This window comes from Salvelinus namaycush, chromosome 14 (assembly GCF_016432855.1).
Source record: "Salvelinus namaycush isolate Seneca chromosome 14, SaNama_1.0, whole genome shotgun sequence".
In the NCBI taxonomy this organism is placed as follows: domain Eukaryota; kingdom Metazoa; phylum Chordata; class Actinopteri; order Salmoniformes; family Salmonidae; genus Salvelinus; species Salvelinus namaycush.
In genome coordinates this window covers 24,516,629-24,542,925 of record NC_052320.1, presented here as the reverse complement: position 1 = coordinate 24,542,925, position 26,297 = coordinate 24,516,629, and the positions used below count along the sequence as shown (strand labels likewise).

The 26,297-nt window shown below is 41.7% G+C and overlaps 1 protein-coding gene across 3 annotated transcripts in view; it reads right to left on the bottom strand.

The window, feature by feature from the left end:
* Window positions 1-3,680: 3,680 nt before the first annotated feature.
* kif1b (kinesin family member 1B) overlaps window positions 3,681-26,297 on the bottom strand; it is a 116,555-nt gene continuing 93,938 nt past the window's right edge. For all 3 annotated transcript variants that reach the window (XM_039008271.1, XM_039008272.1, XM_039008273.1), the window contains 18 exons: window positions 21,405-21,495; window positions 21,144-21,262; window positions 20,635-20,690; window positions 18,297-18,405; window positions 18,100-18,166; window positions 17,805-17,889; window positions 17,357-17,462; window positions 14,133-14,247; window positions 13,578-13,711; window positions 13,046-13,107; window positions 12,538-12,683; window positions 12,022-12,288; window positions 9,694-9,765; window positions 9,416-9,537; window positions 8,774-8,926; window positions 8,248-8,440; window positions 7,896-8,014; window positions 3,681-7,449 (listed from right to left, as the gene is read on the bottom strand). In XM_039008271.1, the coding sequence (XP_038864199.1) occupies window positions 7,407-7,449; window positions 7,896-8,014; window positions 8,248-8,440; window positions 8,774-8,926; window positions 9,416-9,537; window positions 9,694-9,765; window positions 12,022-12,288; window positions 12,538-12,683; window positions 13,046-13,107; window positions 13,578-13,711; window positions 14,133-14,247; window positions 17,357-17,462; window positions 17,805-17,889; window positions 18,100-18,166; window positions 18,297-18,405; window positions 20,635-20,690; window positions 21,144-21,262; window positions 21,405-21,495 (2,059 nt within the window). In that variant the 3' untranslated portion in view covers window positions 3,681-7,406. The remainder of the gene's footprint in view (window positions 7,450-7,895; window positions 8,015-8,247; window positions 8,441-8,773; window positions 8,927-9,415; window positions 9,538-9,693; window positions 9,766-12,021; window positions 12,289-12,537; window positions 12,684-13,045; window positions 13,108-13,577; window positions 13,712-14,132; window positions 14,248-17,356; window positions 17,463-17,804; window positions 17,890-18,099; window positions 18,167-18,296; window positions 18,406-20,634; window positions 20,691-21,143; window positions 21,263-21,404; window positions 21,496-26,297) is intronic.

Below are 26,297 nucleotides of genomic sequence, written 5' to 3'. Positions count from 1 at the left end.
AGGCATGCTGCAAGGAGGCATGAGGACTGCAGATGTGGCCTGGGCTATAAATTGCAATGTCCGTACTGTGAGACACCTAAGACAGCGCTACAGGCAGTCAGGACGTACAGCTGATCGTCCTCGCAGTGGCAGACCACGTGTAACAACACCTGCACAGGATCGGTACATCCGAACATCACACCTGCGGGACAGGTACAGGATGGCAACAACAACTGCCCGAGTTACACCAGGAACGCACAATCCCTCCATCAGTGCTCAGACTGTCCGCAATAGGCTGGACTGAGGGCTTGTAGGCCTGTTGTAAGGCAGGTCCTCACCGGACATCACCGGCAACAACGTCGCCTATGGGCACAAACCCACCGTCGTTGGACCAGACAGGACTGGCAAAAGTGCTCTTCACTGACAAGTCGCTTTTTTTCTCACCAGGGGTGATGGTCGGATTCGTGTCTATCGTCGAAGGAATGAGGGTTACACCAAGGCCTATACTCTGGAGCGGGATCGATTTGGAGGTGGAGGGTCCATCACGGTCTGGGGCGGTGTGTCACAGGATCATCGGACTGAGCTTGTTGTCATTGCAGGCAATCTCAACGCTGTGCGTTCCCGCTCAGCCCAGTCAAAACTGTTCGCTGCTCTGGCACCCCAATGGTGGAACAAACTCCCTCACGACGCCAGGTCAGCGGAGTCAATCACCACCTTCCGGAGACACCTGAAACCCCACCTCTTTAAGGAATACCTAGGATAGGATAAAGTAATCCTTCTAACCCCCCCCCCCCCTTAAAAGAGTTAGATGCACTATTGTAAAGTGGTTGTTCCACTGGATATCATAAGGTGAATGCACCAATTTGTAAGTCGCTCTGGATAAGAGCGTCTGCTAAATGACTTAAATGTAAATGTAAATGTAAGACATCCTCCTCCCTCATGTGGTACCCTTCCTGCAGGCTCATCCTGACATGATCATCCAGCATGACAATGCCACCAGCCATACTGCTCATTCTGTGCGTGATTTCCTGCAAGACAGGAATGTCAGTGTTCTGCCATGGCCAGCGAAGAGCCCGGATCTCAATCCCATTGAGCACGTCTGTGAACTGTTGGATCGGAGGGTGAGGGCTAGGGCCATTCCCCCCAGAAATGTCCGGGAACTTGCAGGTGCCTTGGTGGAAGAGTGGGGTAACATCTCACAGCAAGAACTGGCAAATCTGGTGCAGTCCATGAGGAGGAGATGCACTGCAGTACATAATGCAGCTGGTGGCCACACCAGATACTGACTGTTGCTTTTGACCCCCCCTTTGTTCAGGGACATATTATTCCATTACTGTTAGTCAAGTCTGTGGAACTTGTTCAGTTTATGTCTCAGTTGTTGAATCTTGTTTTGTTCATACAAATATTTACACGTAAAGTTTGCTAAAAATAAACGCAGTTGACAGTGAGAGGACGTTTATTTTTTTGCTGAGTTTATTTGGCTAAGGTCTATGTAAAGTTCTGACTTCAACTGTATGCATCTGTTGGTCACAGATACCTTAAAAAAATGGGCCTCACAATGGGCCTCAGACCCTTGTTACGGTATTTCTGTACATTCAAATTGCCATCAATAAAATGGAATTGTGTTCGTTGTCTGTAGCTTATGCCTGCCCATACCAGAACCCCACAGCCACCATGGGGCACTCTGTTCACAACACAACATCAGCAAACCGCTCGCCCACACAACGCCATACACATGGTCTGCGGTTGTGAGGCCGGTTCTCTAAAACAATGTTGGAGCCGTGTGGTAGAGCAATTAACATTAAATTCTCTGGCAACAGCTCTGGTGGACATTCCTGCAGTCAGCATGCCAATTGCATGCTCCCTCAAAACTTGAGACATTTGTGGCATTATGTTGTGTGACAAAACTGCACATTTTAAAGTGGCCTTTTATTCTCCCCAGCACAAGGTACACCTGTATAATGATCATGATGGATTATCTTGGCAAAGGAGAAATGCTCACTAACAGGGATGTAAAGAAATGTGTACAATGTTTAAAAAGTAAATAAGCTTTTTGTCCGTATGTAACATTTCTGGAATCTTTTATTTCAGATCATGAAACATGGAACCAACACGTTACACATTGCGTTTATTTTTGTGTTTATTATAGTTATTTTTAATATTTTAAGTAGAAATTGTGTACCAATACTGACTTTTAAAAGCCTGTTATATTAAATGAATTGCCCTTTAATATAGACCACATGGAGAATTCAATAAGTATACATTTTTTTGTGAATAAAGTCCTGCTAAAGTGCCAATATTCAGCATTTTGACATGTACCTCCAACCCTGTGTCACTTCTTGGAAGATTTCAAACCATTTAATTCAACAATTTCTCCAAGTTTCACCATAATTATTTTGTTGCTCTGACAAAGTAATTTCTTTAGATTTGTAGTCATTTCATGTGATTAGTGATTCATTTAAGTCTGTCCCTCATTTTAAGGTCAACCCTGTTAAGTGCACTGAACTATCGTTTAAATATAGTGAATCGATTCCTTTAAAATATATATATTTCATAAGAAACACTGAACATCTAAGTCAAATCATAGTGTAAAATAGGTGAAGTGGTTCTACTCTTCTTGGCCTTTTTCTGGTGGGAAACTGAGTGGGTCAAGCATAACACTTCAACCCTGTTACCCATAGACAGACAGGCTAGAAATGTTTGAGCAATGTCATTTTCTTTTGTGAAGCTCCATTCAACTGCTACTTCCTGTTGCACACAAGAGGCTTCCATTCCCCTGTTAAGAGGGGATTTATGGCTGATTTAAGATGAAATCAACCCTGTTATGGTCAACCATGTTACTTTTTTTGGCACTTAATAGGCACTTACTATAGTTATTTTTTTTAAGATAGAGAAACATGTTTATGAAATTGAACATGTGCTCTTCATGACAGAAGGTGACAAACTGTTTTTGATTTACACAGGCAGCTCAAGTCTGATCTTTTTTTCAGTAATTGGTCTTTTAACCAATCAGATCAGCTCTGAAAAAGCTCATCCGATGTGAAAAGTTGAGATGTTAGTGGGAAAAATATCAGAATTGGGCTGCCTGTGTAAATACAACCTGTGTATCAGGTTTATGTATTGCAGTTGTACCAAGTTATCATACCACAGAGATGTTTTGATAGCAAGTGCTGGGACTGGAACCGTAACCATAATTATTCCATTATAATTTCAGTCCAAATAACTAACTATTAATCTGAGGTAATTTTGATTTTGTTCAGTCATACCTGGTATAGGACAGTTATAATCATTGGCTGGTACTGTAAATAAGGGGCTGTATCTCTGCAGATGATCCGTGTATCTGGTCAAAAATCGCTGATAGGCCTATAGATCCCCTTCCCCCTCTGATGGTATGGATAACTTGGTATTAGGTCACCAGAGAAACCCAGATTCAAATAAAAGGTCATATTTATCAAATTAATATAGACAGGATACGGTTTTGGCTGAGGTTAAAATTACCCCAAAGGATTTGTATTTGATTAAGTCCATATTGATACAGAAACACTAAATAATGAGTGAGATTATTCAAGTTGATTGACAAAAGTCATGAAAAACACGTTGAATAAACAACCTTTTAAATATGATTAAAAATAGACCTCTGGGGTCAAAATTACCCCAGTCAGTAGCATGATAAAGGATGAGACAAACAGGTTTAATTTATTCTGCTTATGCACGGGTTGTACTTTTATTGTTACCTCATTCACTAAACAGCTCAATGGTGCAAGATTACCATACACAGAATTAGGACATCTGCATGACACATCTAGGCTATACAGCGAATGGATTATGATTATTACAAATACAGGAAACATATTTACATTTTAATTCAAGCCCCATACAACACAGATATTTACAAAATAAGTATGAAAATGAAGCCAATCTGACAAATAATGTACAGTGATAATGTCGTGGTTTGTCATTTTTGTGAACAAATCAGAAGGAATGTCAGTTAAAAACAAATAAGTCTTCTGACTGGGGTCAGTGGGGAAGATGCAAAATATCATGGCTAGTTTTGTTTTAAAGGCAGCATGGGAAAGCGTTGAGGTGAAGACATCTTGAGAAACAATGGTAAAGTGGTATACTGTAATTTTGGATGCCTAACAACAATAGCTACTTCTTAATATACTCCCTGATATTAGAAAAACAAACAAGAAATAACAAAAAGCACAACTGCAACATTCTAGATGGCTAGCTATCACTAATATGGTTTAAGTTCAAAAGCAAACTTATTTCAGACTACTTTCTAAAAGGAAGCACTAAAGTGACCCATCTCCCTACAATTGGGCTTAAATGGGTTACATTTTAGTTCCTTTTTGATAAATGGAAATAATACACAGCAACATCCTGATAGTACATTCAACTTACTCTTCAAACTGCCTCAGCTTGCAAATGCTGCACGCCATCATTTGGTTCATTTGTAGTGAAACAACTGAAATTGAGCAGACTTTATTTGATCAGTTAGTTATACCTTTTATTATTCTGTGCAAAGAGCTGCAAACTAATATATACATTGCAAAACGATAAATACAGATGAAACAATCCATAATAATATCTATCATATAGATTAGTTGCCAAGTGGAAATCTTTGCTTTGACAGGTAATCATATCAATATGTTAATATTAGCTCATACATGTCATTATTCAATACAGTGAAGTTAATGGGAGGTAAACTTTGCTGTTGATCAGTGCATAGAGGCTGCTCTGTAATCTTGGAGGTTGAGGAAAGCTTGTCCTCCTACAACTGATCATTTTTCAGTACGGATACCCTGACATGAAGAACCATTTCTGCAGCTCTTAAAGTAACAATCCAACAACGAGCCAAAGGTTTTTCTATCTGCCCTGCTATAGGTTGGTTGGCCTGAGGGCAGAATGTCTTTCAGCGATTTTCATTTGTTCTGAGAAAATGTTGTCGATGAATTTCCAAACTGAAAAATTATGTCTTAATTTTAGCGAATAACTTCATGAAGCCCCAAACACAGAGGGTTGTCCACAATTGTCACTGTCTCTACACACTCAAACTTCAACTCATCTTAGCAGTGTGCCGAGGGCAAAAGGAACTACTGGTTGGTTGGCCAGAGCCATCTCATAGCCCTCTGAATATTCCATTCTTTACATACGTGCAGTACAGTACAAAGCAACCAAATGTAGAGACAGAGCCCCCATTTTAATGTCACTTCATAATTTTGACGGACCTAAAACGTGTGGCCGCTGTTGACCTATAGTGACGAGCAGAGCAAATATTTTCATAAATAATAACATCAGAAAAAGCATCAGAGCATATTCTATCCCTTTGATCCCAGACAGTGGTCTATAGTTAGTAAACATTAGCAGTCTCAGAGATACTCATCAACACATCCTCATGCACACTGCCCAGCTAACACATTCTGGTTCCCAGAATATTACGGGAACTTTTTTTTTAGGTTGTGAAACGTTTTGTGTTAGCAGGGTGGTAACCCATCAACCTTGTCACTTTCTTATCAATACTTACGTTAGAAGACCTCGTATTTACTGCCGGCGCTAAGATTCAATCAATCTTGGCTTGAATATGTCTGGTCTGCTCTATAGTCTTGCTATAGTTATATGTAAATGTGCAAAATAATGTTAAAACATAGCTGGATAAAACTTCCCTCCTTTCGCATTTTTTCCATTATTTCATATCAAAATCCATTATGGAATGACCGCATAGTATAAAATAATCAACAGTGCTAATAAAAAAAATAACTTATGAGTAGTTAGCTGAGTTAATGAGGTTTAGATTCAAGAAAGAATAACAAAAGCAAAATGTATGGGATTCTGTGGGAAATCCGCTCACCCTGTTCATTCACCATTTCACCCGAAGAAACACAGTACCTGATGGTTTTCATGAGAGTGAATGGACCAGATACAGGCTATCATCTGGTCTATTTCTGCAAGGCAACACACTACAACCTTCACCAAATAACTCTACCAAGGGGTCAAGGCTATTCAACCCTACTTAGTTCCCTTGGTTCCTTTTGTTTGCACTGTGTTATGTCTTTAGTTGTTACACAAGGATGCGATGATAAAACACTGAATAAATGCTGAGGTCCAGTGTGGCTATGTGAGCCGACTAGCCATGAACCTAAATAGAGCAGTGTAGGAAAAGCACTAAGAGTAATACTAACAAATTCTAAGAGGAATGTCTTTTAAATCCTTAATGAGAGGCGACTAGCACAAGGATCCTGGAACATTATGTACAAATTACATTCTCCTCACAGTACTGTCCCCCCTCCTCCTCCCTCTATCGGTGACTTGGTATATTCCTGCTCTATTTATCTATCTATTCAGTGACTGAGATATCAAGGACAGCTGAACTGGCAAAAGAGTAGAGGGGTGTTCAGTAATGTATTTTCATGGGAATAGTCCAATTTAATATTTTCATTACTGAATCGTGTTTATTTCGCTAGTTGTATTTCTAATGTCATACTCCTATACGCCAAATCGCTTTGAAAGTCCTTGCAGGTAGACAGACAGCAATGCTTAAATTTGGGGTGGATTTGTGTATACAGAGGTCAAAACAGTGGGACATGGATACCACGTGGATAACAATAGTGTTTCTCCAATGCTGCAGTAATGTCTAACTGAAAATGGCAATCTTTACCAACAGTTGTTGTTTTCCCGTTCGGTATTTCTCACAAAAATTCAGTGGAGTGGGGGGTGGTGTATGAGGGCTAGATTATACTTTAAGAGGGGCAGAGGCCCAATGCAAAGTCTCGTAGACTGGAAAACCTGTTTTCACTAGCAGCAATAGTTCTTGAACCAGCGGTTCTTTCTGTTGGAGAGCGTAAACTGATATTTCTCATGTAGTTCCTCATCTTTTTTGTTTCCCAGTAGTTTTTTTAACTGTCATATTTGTGATTTTTTTGGTGTGTAAAATAAGCAAACCTGGTCTTCTCCTGAGGAATGCTGCTGTTGTCATGCGGGCGCGTAAAATAAAATAAAATATTCTTGATAGACAGCTAACACTGATAAAGACAATCTTTACAGACGATTAGTAAACTTAAAAAGAGTGGTCAGAACCTGTTTCTGAAGAATCGTGCACATACAAGTAGACTATTACGACATGCTACTAGTTAGAGGGGTCAGGGAGGGGTAATGACGACAAAGCGAAACAAAACACGAAAACGAATCCCAAACGAAAACACGAGAGGCTGGGAGAGGGAAATAGAGAGGGGGGAGGTTTGGATAGGGGGGTAAGCAGATTTTCAGGAACTGAAACTTTTAGTTGCTTGAGGAGACTTAAGCCACAAGTCTACGTACAAGAGAAAACCGTCAAGAATCACAATGGTTAATAAGTGTTAACACTTGGTATGTGTTCCAAGGCTAGTCTGAAGAATAGGAGCCATGTTTTCCTGCACACAGACGAACTATCAGTTCTTCAGCAGACCAGAGCGCCTTCTCGCCAACTTGGACCTGTGAGTTGAAGGAAAAACAACAACCGTAAGCAAAAAACAGCATACGTATATATCCCAAGTTGGGTGCTGGGCTAAAAAAATTGTAGATTAGAGCACTGGAAATATGTTGTAAACGTACACTAATGCAAGAAGCTTTACTTTATTTTACAGGCAAAGGTATATCAAAATAAACAATTATAGAAGATGAAATAATTTCTCTATGGGTAGCGTCAGAGCCTTATCAACATCAGTACTCTCAGTAGTCTTCTATTCAATGGTAATGCTTAAATCACTAAGGGCTGGTTTCTTGGACCCAAATCAAGCCTGGACTTAAATGCACTTTCTATGGACATTCTCCATTGAGAATGTTTTTTACTCCAGGACTAAGCATGAACTGGGTACAAGGAAACTGGTCCTAAATAGCTGACAATGTTGTATTTCTAGTTAGGGGAATGTGTACAGTACCTTATTGTTCCCGCTAGAAGCGGGTTGAAGGCGTATAGCCAGTCGTTCATGTCTTTGTCATTGTTGGCCTGGAGCAGTATCCCTCTGTGCTTTGTGCACACAGCGAATGTGTTGGGTGTCTAGAGAGGATTCAAACAACACACGAGGAAGCTAGTTACCCTTGTGGCAAGCCATTTACACATGTAAGGGCATTATGTACCATTGTCGTTCAACCTGAAGAGCTCGTATCAATCCTGTTCTACTCTTAAAACTCCACATCGTGCGTGGGTATAGTGTTGACCCATTAAAATGCCTGTACATGCCAAACAGGTGAGTCGCTTGTGTTTGTGTGCGCACATGCATGTGGGCCCACCTTGAGCATGGCCTGCTGGTCCTCGCTGTACTCCACCTGGGCAGTGGACAGGTTGAGCACTCCCCTCTCCACCGGGTCCTTGTCGTTGTTGTAGATAAACACGTAGGGTCGGCGCACCACCACAAAGTGCTTCACCCACGAGTTGGAGCGCGGCTCCATGAAGCTCAGGAAACCCTTCTTGGACACCACAGACCTGTGGTGGGAGGGAACAGGGGCTCAGTTCGGTTCATTGGGTTTTAGCTATGAAACTATGACAACCACTCAAACATGCAGTGTTAACAATAGGAGTTAGTCTAGCCACTCACCAAGCCTATACTCTATGTAAATGTATTGCATTGTGCTATATGGTTGTCTGCGTGAATACTGTATGTCAGTGTGTCTAATGCATTATGTATGGAACGTTTGTGACGTGCTGTCTATCTATGTGTATATGCATACTGGCATGCCGTATGATTAAAAAACAATGAAGTCATCGTCCTCATCATGCTCACTGCTAACACGAGGGGGACGAGGAGATAGCAGTTACCCTGGTCTCATCTCCTCGATGTCGGGCACCAGGTTGAGGAACTCATTTTTGCCGGCTCGAGCCAGATAAGACGTCTCCAGGGTGGGCACCATGGGGAAGTTCTCATAGTCCGAGCAGGAGGGGCTGGAGGCGCGAGAATTGGCCTCTGGGGTCCTGGGAAACAATGAAGAGTGTCAGTCTGATGCTACTAAGAATTAAATATTCAAAACTATCACATATTCAGAAGCACTTCATAAACATTTTAACTGTAGGATGTGTCCCAGAATATAGTATACAAACCTGTGGCTCAGACATGAATATTTAGCCTATTTCTTATGACTGTTTTAAATGGTTGCAACAGTATATAGGAGGCTTAAAGTGCCACTCCCTCAATTATGCACAAAAGTGTATACCAGGTTGATGAAGCTCAAGTGTTATTTTATTTTTTTTAAAATATTATTTTTTTTTTTTTTTGGGGGTGGGGTGTTATTGGTTTATATGGAGTGGTCAATACTGGATGTCATTTAGAATGGGAGATGTGTGTTCATTTCAAATGGAGTCCACTATATGTATTCTACTATAGTCTACTGTACTATAATGGAGCCCACTATATGTATTCTACTGGATTCTACTATAATGGAGTCTACTATAATAGAGTCTTACTTCTGATCCACGGAGCTACAGCGGGAGTCAGCCAGAGAGGGGCAGGTGGAGGAGGGGGTGAGGGTGGCACTGCTGAAGCTGGTCACCGACGGGTCACGGCCCATGGGGGAGATGTCTGACAGCTTGAGAAAGAGAGTGAGAGAGAGAGAAAGTGAGAGAGCGAGAGAGGAAACAAGGAAGGGAGATTAAGACAGTAGTAACCACACTGATTTGGTGAAATTTAGTTGGCATGTTGTTCTGTTAAGGCATTGCATCTATCCACCTCTACTGTATCTCACCTTGCAGTCACTGATGCTGTTGCACACCTGGTTGTATTCACTGTTGAAAGTGTGGGTCAGAAGGCGGAGGCACTACAGGACAACAGATAATATGTTGAATGTTATGTTGTGTACATTGTGTCCTATTCGTTGTGAAATGTTTGTTGTTGACTTTATGGATATGATTCTGCTGCAAAACCAATTTTCCCTTGAGGGACAATACCGTTTTCTACAATGAGTTATTCCAGCGCTGGGCTGAAATTCACAACAAACCAGTGGGCTGCTCGAGAAAGCAGGCTATAACTCTGGTTTATTATTGGTTGTTAAGACAATTATATTTTGGCAATTTCAAGCTTATATTTCCAAATATTGTGCATTCGTAAAGTATTCAGACCCCTTGACTTTTTCCACATTTTGTTACGTTACAGCCTTATTCTAAAATTGATCAAATATATATTTTTCTAATCAATCTACACACAATACCCCTTTAATGACAAAGCGAAAACAGGTTTAGAAAGTTTTGCAAATAAAAAACCCAGAAAAACCTTATTTACATATGTATTTAGACCCTTTGCTATGACACTCGAAATTGAGCTCAGGTGCATCCGGTTTCCATTGATCATCCTTGAGATGTTTCGACAACTTGATTGGAGTCCACCTGTGGTAAATTCAATTGTTTGGAAATTATTTGTAAAGACACACACCTGTCTATATAAGGTCCCACAGTTGACAGTGCATGTCAGAGCGAAAACCAAGCCATGAGGTCGAAGGAATTGTTTATAGAGCTCCGATACAGGATTGTGTCAAGGCACAGATCTGGTGAAGGGTACCAAAAAATGTCTGCAGCACTGAAGATCCAAGAACACAGTGGCCTCCAGCATTTTTAAATGGAATAAGTTTGGAAGCACCGAGACGCTTCCTAGAGCTGGCCGCCCGGTCAAAATGAGCAATCGGGCGAGAAGGGCCTTGGTCAGGGAGGTGACGAAGAACCCCGTGGTCACTGACAGAGCTCCAGAGTTGCTCTGTGAAGATGGGAGAACCTTCCAGAAGGACAACCATCACTGCAGCACTCCACCAATCAGCAGGCCTTCATGGTAGAGTGGCCAGATGGAAGCCACTCCTCAGTAAAAGGCACATTACAGCCTGCTTGGAGTTTGCCAAAAGGCACCTAAAGATAAACAAGATTATCTGGTCTGATGAAACCAAGATTGAACTCTATGGCCTGAATGCCAAGCATCAGATCTGGAGGAAACCTGGCACCATCCCTACGGTGAAACATGGTGGTGGCAGCATCATGTTGTGGGGATGTTTTTCAGAAGCATGGATTGGGAGACTAGTCAGGATTAACGGAAAGATGAACGGACCAAAGTACAGAGATAACCTTGATGAAAACCTGCTCCAGAGCGCTCAGGACCTCAGACTGGGGTGAAAGTTCACTTTCCAACAGGACAACGACCCTAAGCACACAGCCAAGACAATGCAGGATTGGCTTCGGGACAAGTCTCTGAATATCCTTGAGTGGCCCAGCCAGAGCCCAGACTTGAACCCGATCGAGCATCTCTGGAAAGACCTGAACATAACTGTGCAGTGACGCTCCCCATCCAACCTGACAGAGCTTGAGGGGATCTGCAGAGAAGAATGGGAGAAACTCCCCAAATACAGGTGTGCCAAGCTTGTAGCATCATACCCAAGAAGAGTCGAGGCTGTAATCGCTGCCAAAGATGCCTCAACAAAGTACTGAGTAAAGGGTCTGAATACTTATGTAAATGTAATATTTCCATTTTTTATTTTTAATACATTTTCAAAAAATCTGTTTTTGCTGTGGCATTGTGGGGTATTCTGTATAGATTGATAAGGGAAAAACACAAATTATTAAATTTTAGAATAAGGCTGCAACGTAACAAAATGTTGAAAAAGTCAAGGTTTCTGAATAGTTTCCGAATGCACTGTATTTAGGTCAGTTAGTTGGCCAACTCATTGACACTGCTTTCTGGAACACCCCACCCCATTCTCATTTCTTTGTTGGGGACCATGCGCAGTACAACTTTAGCATGTACAGATTGTAAACCATTAAAACAGGGTCATATTCATTAGGCATCAAACAAAAGAAAATGGACTGAAACAGAGAGACTACTTGGACTTAAGAAACTGTAATTTCCGTTTTCCTTTTAAACATTTTCCGTCGCATGCCCTAATGAATATAACCCTGGGGTGTATTTATTAGTGCAAACCATAGCTACTGAACACAAGTGTTTCTTATTGGACAAGTTCAGGTTAATCCTTCCCAGTTTCAGCCCATTTATAAAATTATCTTTGTTTCCCAATCTCCTGTCCTCCCTCCCTCCTCACCTTGGTGGCCAGCTCCTTCTCGCGGTCCACCAGGCTCTCGATGTCGGCCGAGTCGTAGCCACTGCTCTCGCTGGGTGTGATTGCACTCTCGAAGGTGGTGCTGGAGATCTGGGAGGAGATGGAGGTGGAGGTGCTCAGGGTTCCGCTGCTCATGCTAGGGGACAGTGACTCGCTCAGGGACTTGCTGGTGGGCCCCCCAGGGCCTGTAGCTGGAGCAGTCTCCACCAGCTTCTCTCTCAGCAGCAGCAGGTGACGCGTCTTCTCCACCTGGAGGGGGAAGGAAAAGGAACGAAGCGTGAGAGAGTTTGAAATTAATTTTATCCAAATTGTGCACTATACAGGGAAGAGGGCTTTGGTCAAAAGTAATGCATTATACAGGACATAGGGCTCTAGCAAAAATAAGCCATTATATAGGGAATATGGCTCTGGTCTAAAGTAGTGCACTACATAGGATTTTTTAGTTGTTGCCATTTCAGGCTTCCCTTTGCCCTCAACGCTCTCATAGTGCCCAGTCACCTCATGCAGCTGCTCCATTTTCTCCAGCTCCCATTGGTGCTCCAAGATGAGGCTGTCTCCTCTGGGCCTCCAGCCAGCCAGGTTCTCCTCTCCCCGGACGTAGGCCACAGAAGTGTCCAGAATCTTCCTCCTCCTCCGCTGCATACCTGAGTAGCAAACAAACACTCACTTGTCAGTATAGAGTGGAAGGGGGGAGAGAGACAGAGAGCTAGAGAGAGAGAGCATGCAGACAGCTTGGATCCCGCCATGAATTTAAATCAGCTCTGATTAAGACATACGAAGGTTGAAACGTCACTACCTCTGAGGGTGGCTGTTATATCAATACACAACTGTTTGTCTGGACTTATACCAAGCACACACAAGCGCTATAGAAAACAGGGGAGTGGAGAGGAGTATGTTAGGGGGGTATATTTTAGCTATCCTCTGTGCTATTAAGTTGGGTTCATAGATAAGGCTAACTGTGCTTTTATCCCAATACCAACAGTGTTTCGAGAGAGATTGCACTAACCTGGGCTTCCTGTGTCAGACATCTTGCACAAGCTCAGCTCATAGATGCCAGTCACTCTGTTGCTGTAATACGGAACACAAGAGGTTATATTAGGGTGTTGTTCATCAAGGTCGTATCTTAAGGCTGAATACAAAATGGCTGATAGCTGATTATTTGTCAACATAGATAACCGACAGCTGTATATTAGTCATATACAGGAGGTTGGTGGCACCTTAATTGGGGAGGACAGGCTCGTGGTAATGGCTGGAGCAGAATTGTTGGAATGGTATTTGATGCCATTCCATTTGCTCCGTTCCAGCCATTATTATGAGCTGTCCTCCCCTCAGCAGCCTCTACTGGAGTCATAAAGGGTGGACATGAAATGGCTGACAGCTGCTTATTTTTCAACAGAGATATCTGACAGCTGTCTACGAGTCATATAAAAGGATGGACACAAAATGGCTGACAGCTGCTTATTTGTCAACAGAGATATCCGACAGCTGTCTACGAGTCATATAGAAGGTGGACACAAAATGACTGTCAGATGCCTTACCAGTCAGGGGTCTTGGAGTAGCCGCTTCCAAAGAGGTTCCTCAGGGAGCGGGGAGGGGAGATCTTGGCGTCTCGGGAGTAGAAGACCATGCAGATGTCTTTGGTAATAATGGCAGGCTGAATGCAGTGGTCGAGCTGTGGAGTGGAGAAACGGTTAGCATGTTAGCGCTCAAGCTCCTCAGTGCAGAGCACTGTAAATGAGTGGATACTGTAACACTACTGTATATAGTGCTTATGGGGCTGTTATACATCCTTATTCACAATACATCCTTATTTACATGTATGGTCGAATAAGAATATCTGTATTGTAGAGGTACATGTTTATAAGTTTGATTTACCTACAAGTGTCCTTGACATTTATCAATTATATATATCATTTAACGTGTTTCATTGATAATTGTCATCTGCAAATAAAATCACTAAATCCTAAGCAGTAGGCCTAGAGACGGTAGATTATGTTTTATTAATACACAATTACACAATACCAATTCATTATTGAGACAGGATTCCCTAGGTTGGTGGCTACAGTAAAATCGAGATGGCAGACAGGGCTGACCTCCAGGTATGCAGACAGGGTCATGAAGATCTTCTCTCCGTAGGGAGTGACTCGGTTGAGCAGAAGGGAGTTGTGCAGAGAGCTGTCCCACACAGCCTCGAATCTGTAGAAGGTCCTGAGAGGAAAAGATGAGGTCAGTATCTCCACGTTTACAGACTGAGGCTATGTCTGAAATGACAACCTATTTCCTGTAAAGCACACTACTTTTGTGCACTAGAAGTAGTGTATTATAGGCAATAGGGTGTCTGTGGCTCTGGCTAAAAGTAGTGCACTGAATAGGTAATAGCTGCCATTTTGGACGCACCCTGGTGGATAATTTCAACTGTGTGGGACATTTCTAAAATGGCTGTTCAGTGTCACAATGAGGCTGGTTGTGGTTCCTCCAAGGTTCTCTCCTTTATATCACAATAGAGGTGTGAGAGTAAGCAACCAACAGTTCATAATATAGCCTGATGTAGCCACGTAATCTACTCACTGAAGGTTAGAGAAAAACCACTGGGGTTGGGGTCAATTTAGGTAACCATATTGCACATCAACTATTGCTATGATATTGCTAGTAGTATTTTGAAAGACTTTGCAAATGCTACCAGAACATCATTTCGTCATAGACAAAGGTCTGTATGGCATGTGGACACAACCAGACACATATTATAGGAAGTAGCCTAGCTGTAACCAAGTTAATAAGTAGCCATGGGGAGTAACTGAAGTAAATGTCAGGGTTATCTACTGCTCTCTCTCTCCCCAACTGTTACAAAAACATATACTAGAGTAGAAAATAGAGCCCAGAGATACGGTACAAATGGTAATATTTGTAACCTAACTTGCTTTTTCTAACTGTTTGAGGGGAAAATAAAGCTGTATTCAAATGGGCGAATTGAAGAGGGGATAATACTGGATTCTAAGCATTATATGACACACCAATTAATCCCTGAACTATGGTTGTGGAAGGGAAAGCACTGCTACACACGTGGTCCTGGTGACGACTAGGTGTGAGGAAACACACAGAGGTGAGACCTGAACAGCACGCCCGCTTTGAGCAGGTGTCACGCTACAACACAAGTGTGAAAAGCTTGTCAAGAGCTTTGAGTGCTTAAGCTTTTTATAGATAAGGTCCATTTGAATTCTTATAAGGGGAAATTAAGTATGGTCAAAAGTAGTGCACTAAACAGGGAGCCATTTGCGTTGCATACACCCTTGGGAGTGAGGACACCTCATATACGGAAGGGTTCATTCCATTGTGTTCTACTCTTGAAATGTCACAATCTTCACAGTCCGATTGTGCAGTTGATAAAAAAACGAATGGCTCTGATTGCAAGACACCCTGAATAAGATAACTGCTAAATTACTAAAATGTCAATGTAAATCTGTGCTGCGCCTACTCGTTTGTGACGACTGTGTTATGTTATTTACTTGTTTCCAATACATTTTGATCCATTGACTATGTTGGGGTCCGTCAATGAGCAACAGACCAATGGTTTCCAATGAAAGTAGCGGAAGGTGTATTTTTCACTACTCATGTACAAATTGTCTCAACTAACCACCAGGGGGCACTACCTAACCTTTAGCTCGCCTGACCCTGCCCTCATCCCTCTAGGACTCACGATGGCTGACAGACGCTACGCAGGTGTAATAGATTAGTAGAGCACGCTACAAGGACGTTTAATAGCTAGTAGCTAAACTTGCATATGGCGTGATACCGAAAAGTCACCACTAAGCCATAGAATAGCATGTTTTACAGTAATTCGTCTTTAGATTCCTATTGCTTTTGTGCAAGACAAAAGGGAATTAGCAGTGTGACCTTTTCCAAAGTCAGAAAAGCCTCAGTTAACAAAAGCGTGAACAATAGGCTATGATAGCCGTGATAATAGGATGATAAAAGTATGAAACCGTCCTCGTTTCACAATGTGATGAAATGACAAATGAGCGCAATCAAAGAGCTCTAGAAAAGAACAGTTCCAAGCTAATAGGTTTGTACTGGCTAGAAGGATATTAACCAATGGGAGTGATATCAAAAGGTGTAAGACAAGAGAACACAAATTAAGAGTTATTACTACAGGCTAAGGGGCAAATCCTAACTTCCCATTGAAATCAATGCATGACTAAGTGACAATTATGACTTAATTGCAAGGGTAGGATACGCCCCAATGTCTATAAAAAGCCAGAGAGCCATAAAGCTTATTTCAGAGAAGACGCTTTATGTTCCTTGGTTGCTGGTACCTAGCAATATCCTTATCAAGACAAAGCCTGAGCAAAATCAAGAGTCCAGCCGCAGCAGGAGAAAAAAAAACAAAAGAAGAGAGAAAGCAGAGAGAGTCAAGCAACAGAAACAATGGAGTAAATCAAAAAAGAGAGCAAAATGTTAGCACTGGAAATGAATGTGATTGCCCACATGCAATGATGTCTGTGTACATACATCCAATGTCAGCGCTCATACACGCACAACACTGAAATGGGCCATTTTTGCTGTCTCTTCTAGCCAGGAAAGGCAACCTTGAAAGACAGTGACGATTCCATTCAATTTGGACACAGTTATTCTGTTATGGATAACAAAACTGGTATTTTGTTTCTACTTTTCACAGACAACATGCATGCCAATTCAATATCATTACCATATTTCACTATACAGTACAACAAAGACAATCATATATAATTAGAATTCTTAGACTACTAAATAAAATACATTATAGTCCGGTTTCCCGGACACAGAGTCTAGTTTTGGATTACAAAGGCACTTTTACTTGAGAATCTCTATTGAACATACTTCTTAGTCCAGGAGTAGGCTTCATCTCTATCTGGGAAACCAACCCTTTAATAAAATTCATAAAATCCATCCAAAGACATAATATTCTTATACTGTATGATTATCTTCTATGCCTGTATGCCTGCACCCTCCCGCACACCATGAGCTAAAACCTAGACATTCGATTGGGGAGCTAACGCAATTTAATGGTGTTACACTGCCCTACCAAGCAAAAAGGCTTGGTAGGGCAGTGTAGCACCATAGCGTGGAACTGAGAAAAATGGCTTTTATTTACCTTGGTTTCACAGTAACTTTATGCAGTTACTGCTAACATGACCCCCATTTTCTCCAAAACACAATACAGGCAGCATACTTGTCCACATGATTAAGCATGTATTTAATGTAGCAAAAATTACATTAACTAATTTTAGACCAAATGAGCAGTTACAGCCTTTTTTCTTGGTAGGGCAGTACTGGCTAGTACCTGTTAGCGTTGTGGGATGATTTGATATTTTTGGCCGAGATGATGTTGAGGGACAGGACGGCATCTGCTGCCGAGTCATCCACCTCTGGCTTGTTCCTGATCCGACCTGAGGAAGCAAGCAACACAGGATGTTCTCATGATGATGAAGCCCTGTCTCTCCGGTAACGTCGTCAGACACTGGGGTTTGAGTCAAATTGAATTCAAATCAGTCAGTTCATGAAGTGACTTTAATTGTTTTTTATTAATAGCTTTTCTTTGTTTATTTAGACATAATTTAAAATAGTTGCCGCTTTTCGATTATCTTGTCTGGGACCAATGACCTTGGGTAAGCCAGTTGTGTATTTTTGTGCTAACATAGCTGAGGCAAATCCATATGTATTTTACATTTCTCAAATAAAATTAATTAATTCAGTTGGATAGTGTATTGCCTTTATTTTGAAGCACTCACCAACAACCAGCTCACGCACGTCCTTCCAGTGGAGCTCGCTGCCCTTCTCGTGGATGAGGGTGACGGTGATCCGGCGCTGAATCCCCTGCAGCACAAGCAAACAGTATCAGTCAGTATCCCAGTAGCCCAGACACAATGACTGTGAACGTGTCAATATCAACAACGATACCATCATAAACAGTCAAATCATGTAATATTATGAATAATGATCAAAAAGGCTAAACTGATTCCAGATCAGCACTTCTACTCTGAGACGCTTTATGAATATGGGCCCTGAGGGGTCACTGTACTGTACCTGATGCAGTAGGTAGGTTCCATGGCAGGGCAGTCCTCCACTGTGATCCACCACAGCTGGTATGTACCTACGGAAAAAAGCCAGGGACAAACATAAGTCTGGAACAGCCAAACCCCTGTGTTTGTATGTGCATGCGTCCGCATGTGTGTATGCTCGTGTGCATGCGACCGTGAGTGCGCGCAGACTTGGACACTCACTCTCCGGTGGGCTCCAGCTCGCTGATCTCGAACCACACCAGCAGGTCATACTTGCTCACACACTGGCCCAGGTTGGACTTGCTGATGGTGTTGAGCTTGGTGGCTGGTACTGGGGGGAAACACACACAGAGACCAAGACAGCGACAGAGAGAGAGACAGACAGAGAGCGAGTGAGACACGCGCACACAAACCCATTAGACAATCTCAATAGCATGTGGTAACAGAGGGGGCTGCTGAAATAAACTCAAGAGAAACATGAATTCTGCATTTCTTGGAAAAATGAACATGAACAGGGGATGATAATCATGCATGTACAGTACGTGTCCTACTATTACACACTCAGATTTTTCTTGGAGCTCTGGCGTACGTAAACAACGGTTAAACGGATAGTGATGATGACATGCGGTAACTCCTGTAACACGCTAATGTGTTATTATAAGCCTGTAAACATTCACTAATCAATACTCCTTACTGTACTCGAAGGGCTTATTTCACAAGGTACAAAACAACTGTCCAATTCTAAATCCACTACAATTGAATTAAGCCGGGAACACTGCAATCTCCATTTAAATACTATCAAGGAGTGACACTACAACACAGCCTGTCCAAAGGCAAATCACAAATACTCTCAATTCTATAGCGCTACACTAGGGGACGTGGGGAGGCTATATCACAGATTACACATTAGAAGCTGTATATCCTGCTGAGTTATCAAACTGCCACATCATGATTACAACTCCACCTACATGTAAATATTACCTCAACTAACCGGTGCCCCCGCACATTGACTCTGTACCGGTACCCCCCTGTATATAGTCTCGCTATTGTTATTTTACTGCTGCTCTTTAATTACTTGTTACTTTTATTTCTTATCCGTATTTTTAAAAACTGCATTGTTGGTTATGGGCTCGTAAGTAAGCATTTCACTGTAAGGTCTACACCTGCTGTATTTCGGCACATGTGACTAATAACATTTGATTTACCTCCTCCCCTTTTAACATAATTTTTCTACAGCAGATAGAGATTTGCTATTCAACTATTCACTAAACAATGCCAGAGATTGTTAAAAGGAAACATCCATTTTTCTGTTTGTGTGTGTTTAGGTAATGGGACTGGAGCCCAATTGGCTTTAGACCTGTATTCTCATGCCGTCTCATCTCTCTGCAGCAGACACATAGTGAGCAATATATTGAGAGAGAATGCTAAGAGTGTGTAAAGCTGTAATCAAGGAAAAAAGTGTGGCTATATTGAAAAATCTCAAATATAGTATGATTGGTTGATCACTTTTTTGGTTACTACGGGATTCTGTGTTATTTCATAGTGTTGATGTCTTCACTATTATGCTACTATGTAGAAAATACTAAAAATAAATAAAAACCCTGGAATGAGGTGTGTCCAAACTTTGGTTCTTTAAGTATGGTGATGATATCATATTGTGAGGTCCATGGTAATCCCCAGCCCTAAAAGGTATGTGGCTGGTTGGTATGTGAGAGACAATGCAGGGGACTAGGACTAGAATTGGGCCAGACAAAACTAGGATGCACCACACCGGCCTATGCCAACTACAGCCAGACGACAAAGCAAAACAAAAGCACAGCACGGGGCTACAGTAGAGTAGCCTGATTCCACATCTGTTTGTGTGTATATAGTCAACTCGCCCATGGTCGTTGTCGATGCAGCACAAACAGATCTGGGACCAGGCTAATAGTACAGCGCATACTGCTGCTACTCCCAGCTACTACTCTCGCGGTTCTAATGTCCGCTGTACCAACCATGGTGCCTGGGTACAGTCAGCACGGGGCTGGTGGGCATGGGAAGGAAGGGGAAGTGAGAGAGCTGGTCAGCCCCGTCCTCCAGGCTGGCCACTGCCGTGGATGCTAGGGCATTGGCATGCTCGGACAGCGTGTCCAGCACCTGGCCGGGCACGGAGCCAGTCATCAGGTAACGAATCAACTCTATCTTACGGGCGTGGTCTGAGACGGGGAGGGGGGTTGGTCATATGGCGTAGGGGTGGGAGTGAATGGAAGAGAGAGGTAGTAAGAAAAATGTGGGTGAGTGGAAGAGAGTTTTGAGAAAGAGAATGAGAGAGATGGATATGGATTTAGTAGAACGGGAAGGACATATTGAGGGTGTGGGTGAGTAGTGACAAGGAAATGGGTCAGAAAACAAAATGCCCAAAAAAAGGAAAGAAAGAAAGAGGGGAAGATATGAGACATGCAGTTGTGACTGGATATACAGTGTGGTGGCGATTTAAAAACATTTATTGGATAAAGGGATGGCAAGATTTTCTGCAATGCTTTTCACGATACTGTCGATGTGGTATCTGTAGAATCCTTACCTGGCTTAGACAGGGGCATTGGAATAGGGTAGTACTTCCTGGCAGCCTGAGGAGGACTACAAACAAACAAAAAGACTACACATTTAGTATTTTAAATTGAATTGCTTTTTGTATGTTTTTATTTGATGTCATTACTTGAGCTTTTAATGTGATGTGTTGGATGTGAGCCTTAAGACATTCTGGCTAATGTTAATTAGATAGACAACAAATCATGGCGTGCTGATCTGGGAAAAAATTATGTAGTACTACAGTAGCAAAAGACCTTGTTAACAAATTGACAGTTGAGAGTGTGGGCTTTACTTTATTACTAGACAACCCATCATTACCAATTAATCATTAAAAAAGGTATGTGGGGGTGTGGCATGATGTAGCTCCTAGATCCTGATCTTGGATCAGTTTAGCATTTTCTCCTATAGGATTGGGGAAGGGGAAGCTGATCTTGGATCTGTATCTAGGGAAAACTTCACCCTGGAGCATACAGTATGTGTGCAGGTGACCATTCAACCTACCTTATGAGGTCCTGACCGTGCAGGTGCAGAGGGTGCTGCTGGTAGTGACCAAACACCTCAAACACGATGGGCTTGGTCTTGATGTACTCAATGAACGACTCAGTCACCTCCACTGAAATCTACACAACAGGAGTGAATGGGAAAATGAATCAGATTTGGGTCATATTTCTATACCTTTGTGTATGTAGGACGTTTGTGTGGTGTGTGTGTGTGAGACGTTTGTGTGGTGTGAGCGTGCGTTGTGTATGCGTGTGCACTCACATTCTGGACGTGATAGAAGCCCAGAGGAGTTCCTTTCCCAGTGTTCTTCAGAGGCTCTGTGGAGAAGGCTTCGTCGTGACGATGGAGAAAACTGAGGAGCCAACAGATGATGCTTGAATATTACAAATAATAATACTGTACATTTAAGTAAAGTGTTACTAAAAGGTCTATAAAAATGAAAGCCGACAGGTATGATGCATGATGCTGTTGTTATGACTTGTGTTTAACACCCTACCCTTATAAGGTCTTATTATCATCCTCTCATAACGATCCTGACTAAATAACAGCCATTTGGAATTTGTTACATATCCCATATAAGCCTTATAACATATTATAATAAGACATCATAAAGGCTCATACATGCTTATAACAAGTATTAAACCATTATACCTGTCATCAGTACTTCTGTTCCCACACACACACACACACACTTCAAAAGTTTTGGGTCACTTAGAAATGTCCTTGTTTTTGAAAGAAAAGCAAATTTTTTGTCCATTAAAATAACATCAAATTGATCAGGAATACAGTGGAGACATTGTTAATGTTGTAAATTACTATTGTAGGTGAAATCAGCTGATTTGATAGAATATCTACAGTTGAAGTCGGAAGTTTACATACACCTTACCCAAATACATTCAAACTCAGTTTCACAATTCCTGACATTTAATCCTAGTAAAAATTCCATGTCTTAGGTCAGTTAGGATCACCACTTTATTTTAAGAATGTGAAATGTCGGAATAATAGTAGAAAGCATGATTTATTTCAGCTTTTATTTCTTTCATCACATTCCCAGTGGGTCAGAAGTTTACATACACTCAATTAGTATTTGGTAGCATTGCCTTTAAATTGTTTAACTTGGTTCAAACGTTTCAGGTAGCCTTCCACAAGCTTCCCACAATAAGTTGGATGAATTTTGGCCCATTCCTCCTGACAGAGCTGGTGTAACTGAGTCAGGTTTGTAGGCCTCCTTGCTCGCACGTGCTTTTTCAGTTCTGCCCACAAATTTTCTATAGGATTGAGGTCAGGGCTTTGTGATGGCCAATCCAATACCTTGACTTTGTTGTCCTTAAGCCATTTTGCCACAACTTTGGAAGTATGCTTGGGGTCATTGTCCATTTGGAAGACCCATTTGCGACCAAGCTTTAACTTCCTGACTGATGTCTTGAGATGTTGCTTCAATATATCCACATAATTTTCCTATCTCATGATGCCATCTATTTTGTGAAGTGCACCATTCCCTCCTGCAGGAAAGCACCCCGCAACATGATGCTGCCGCCCCCGTGCTTCACGGTTGGGATGGTGTTCTTCGGCTTGCAAGCCCCCCTCTTTTTCTTCCAAACATAACGATGATCATTATTGCCAAACAGTTCTATTTTTGTTTCATCAGACCAGAGGACATTTCTCCAAAAGGTATGATCTTTGTCCCCATGTGCAGTTAAAAACTGTAGTATGGCTTTTTTTTACTGGCGGTTTTGGAGCAGTGGCTTCTTCCTTGCTGAGCGGCCTTTCAGGTTATGTTGATATAGGACTCGTTTTACTGTGGATATAGATACTTTTGTACCTGTTTCCTCCAGCATCTTCACAAGGTCCTTTGTGTTGTTCTGAGATTCATTTGCACTTTTCACACCAAAGTACGTTCATCTCTAGGACACAGAACGCGTCTCCTTCCTGAGCGGTATGACGGCTTCGTGGTCCCATGGTGTTTGTACTTGCATACCATTGTTTGTACAGATGAATGTGGTACCTTCAAGCGTTTGGAAATTGCTCCCAAGGATGAACCAGACTTGTGGAGGTCTACAATTTGAGGTCTTGGCTGATTACCCATGATGTCAAGCAAAGAAGCACTGAGTTTGAAGGTAGGCCTTGAAATACATCCACAGGTACACTCCCAATTGACTCAGACTTGACAGTTTACTGTTGTCCTGAGAAATGAAGGCTATTCCATTCGAGAAATTGCCAAGAAACTTAAGATCTCGTACAATGCTGTGTACTACTCCCTTCACAGAACAGCGCTCTTCAACAGTGAAGAGGCAACTCTGGGATGCTGACCTTCTAGGCAAGAGTTCCTCTGTCCAGTGTCGGTGTTCTTTTGCCCATCTTAATCTTTTCTTTTTATTGGCCAGTCTGAGATGTTTTTTTTCATTGCAACTCTTGCCTAGAAGGCCAGCATCCCGGAGTTGCCTCTTCACTGTTGACGTTGAGACTGGTGTTTTGTGGGTACTATTTAATGAAGCTGCCAGTTGAGGACTTGTGAGGCGTCTGTTTCTCAAACTAGACACTAATGTACTTGTCCTCTTGCTCAGTTGTGCACCGGGGCCTCCCACTCCTCTTTCTATTCTGGTTAGAGCCAGTTTGCGCTGTTCTGTGGAGGGAATATTTTTCATTTCTCAGAACAAGAATAGACTGACGAGTTTCAGAAGAAAGTTATTTATTTGTTTCTGGACATTTTGAGCCTGTAATCGAACCCACAATTGCTGATGCTTCTTTAATCAGAACAGTTTTCAGCTGTGCTAACATAATTGCAAAAGGGTTTACTAATGATCAATTAGCCTTTTAAAATGATAAACTTGGATTAGCTAACACAACGTGCCATTGTAACACAGGAGTGATGGTTGCTGATAAATGGGCCTCTGTACGACTATGTAGATATTCCATAAAAAAAAAAAATCAGCCGTTTCTGCTACAATAGTCATTTACAACATTAACAATGTCTATACTGTATTCCTGATCAATTTGATGTTATTTTAAATGGACAAAAAAAAATTGCTTTTCTTTCAACAACAAGGACATTTCTAAGTGGCCCCAAACTTTTGAACGGTAATATATATATATATATACACACACACACACACACACATACATACATACACACATATACAGTGGGGAGAACAAGTATTTGATACACTGCCAATTTTGCGATTTTGCAAAAATCCAGAAAATCACATTGTATGATTTTTAAGTAATGAATTTACATTTTATTGCATGACATAAGTATTTGATACATCAGAAAAGCAGAACTTAATATTTGGTACAGAAACCTTTGTTTGCAATTACAGAGATCATACGTTTCCTGTAGTTCTTGACCAAGTTTGCACACACTGCAGCAGGGATTTTGGCCCACTCCTCCATACAGACCTTCTCCAGATCCTTCAGGTTTCGGGGCTGTTGCTGGGCAATACGGACTTTCAGCTCCCTCCAAAGATGTTCTATTGGGTTCAGGTCTGGAGACTGGCTAGGCCACTCCAGGAGTTTGGAATGTGACTGTTTGAGGTTGTGGACAGGTGTCTTTTATACTGATAACAAGTTCAAACAGGTGCCATTAATACAGGTAACGAGTGGAGGACAGAGGAGCCTCTTAAAACTTCTTGCGACTACAGGGGGTGCTGTTCCGAATTAGCATTTTGTCGTCTCCAAATTAAACTGCCTAGTACTCAATTCTTGCTCGTACAATATGCATATTATTAATTCTATTGGATAGAAAACACTTTCTAGTTTCATACAACGTTGAAATTATGTCTGTGGGTGACCCAGAACTCTTTCTACAGCGAAATCCATGACAGACAGTGAAAGGTCTGAGAGCGAAGCTCTGGTTTCAGATCAGTTTTTAAGGTCTCTGTCTATCCTATGGAACGACACGAACTGCACCCGCCTTCCCCTGGATGTCAGTAACCAATGAGAAGTGGAATGGGCCTTCTAGGTAGCTCTCAGAGGTTATAAAAGACCAAGGAGTGAGAGTAGCCCCCCTTTCGACGCTCGCCCTTACGCAGGAAGGGACCTCCGGATGCCATTTTCACAGGCTCGGTTATCAACTTGAAATGTATCCGTCTGTAATTTAATTCGATATAGGACTTAGAAACATCATAAGGTAGTTAATTTAAACCGTTTTATAGCAATTTATATCCGTTTAGTGCGATTTTGATGCATTTCTATGTGAAGCACCGGGCACATTTCGGGGTCCCGGTCGAACGTTAGCGGGCATTTAGACGGACAAAGGACATCTTTCGACCAAAAGAAGATTATACCCAAGAAAGAATACATTGCCCAAGAATCTGATGGAAAATCACCTCATAGTAAGTAATATTTAATATGATAAATCGTTGTTCTGTCGAAATATTTTAAACACATATTTCGCCATTTTGTTTTCTATCCCTTCGCTTGGCGAACCCTGTATTGCACAGTAAGGATAATTTTAGAAATGTAAATCAGCGATTGCATTAAGAACTAATTTTTCTTTCGATTCCTGTCAACCCTGTATTTTTTAGTCAAGTATATGATTAGCTATTGATTAAACTAGATCACTCTGAAAGATGGCGACCGACTTTTCCATGCTGGTTTTGCTACCATCTTCATTGTATAACCACGTTTTTTTATGGCTAAATATGCACATTTTCGAACAAACAATATATGTATGTTGTAATATGATGTTACAGGAGTGTCAACGGAAGAATTCTGAGAAGGTTAGTGAAAAAATTAATATCTTTTGGCGATGATTACGTTATCGCTATTTGGCTTGAATTGATGCTCTGGTATTGTTTGCATATGTGGTATGCTAACTTATCGATTTATTGTGTTTTCGCTGTAAAACGCTTAGAAAATCTGAAATATTGTCTGAAATCACAAGATCTGTGTCTTTCCATTGCTATGCTTTGTCTATTTTTATGAAATGTTTTATGATGAGTAAATTGGTCATACACGTTGCTCTCTCTAGTAATTCTAGTCCAGTTGTGACTGTGGGTGCAATTGTAAACTGTGATTTCTACCTGAAATATGCACATTTGTCTAACAAAACCTATCCTATACCATAAATATGTTATCAGACTGTCATCTGAGGAGGTTTTTTCTTGGTTAGTGGCTATCAATATCTTAGTTTAGCCGAATTGGTGATAGCTACTG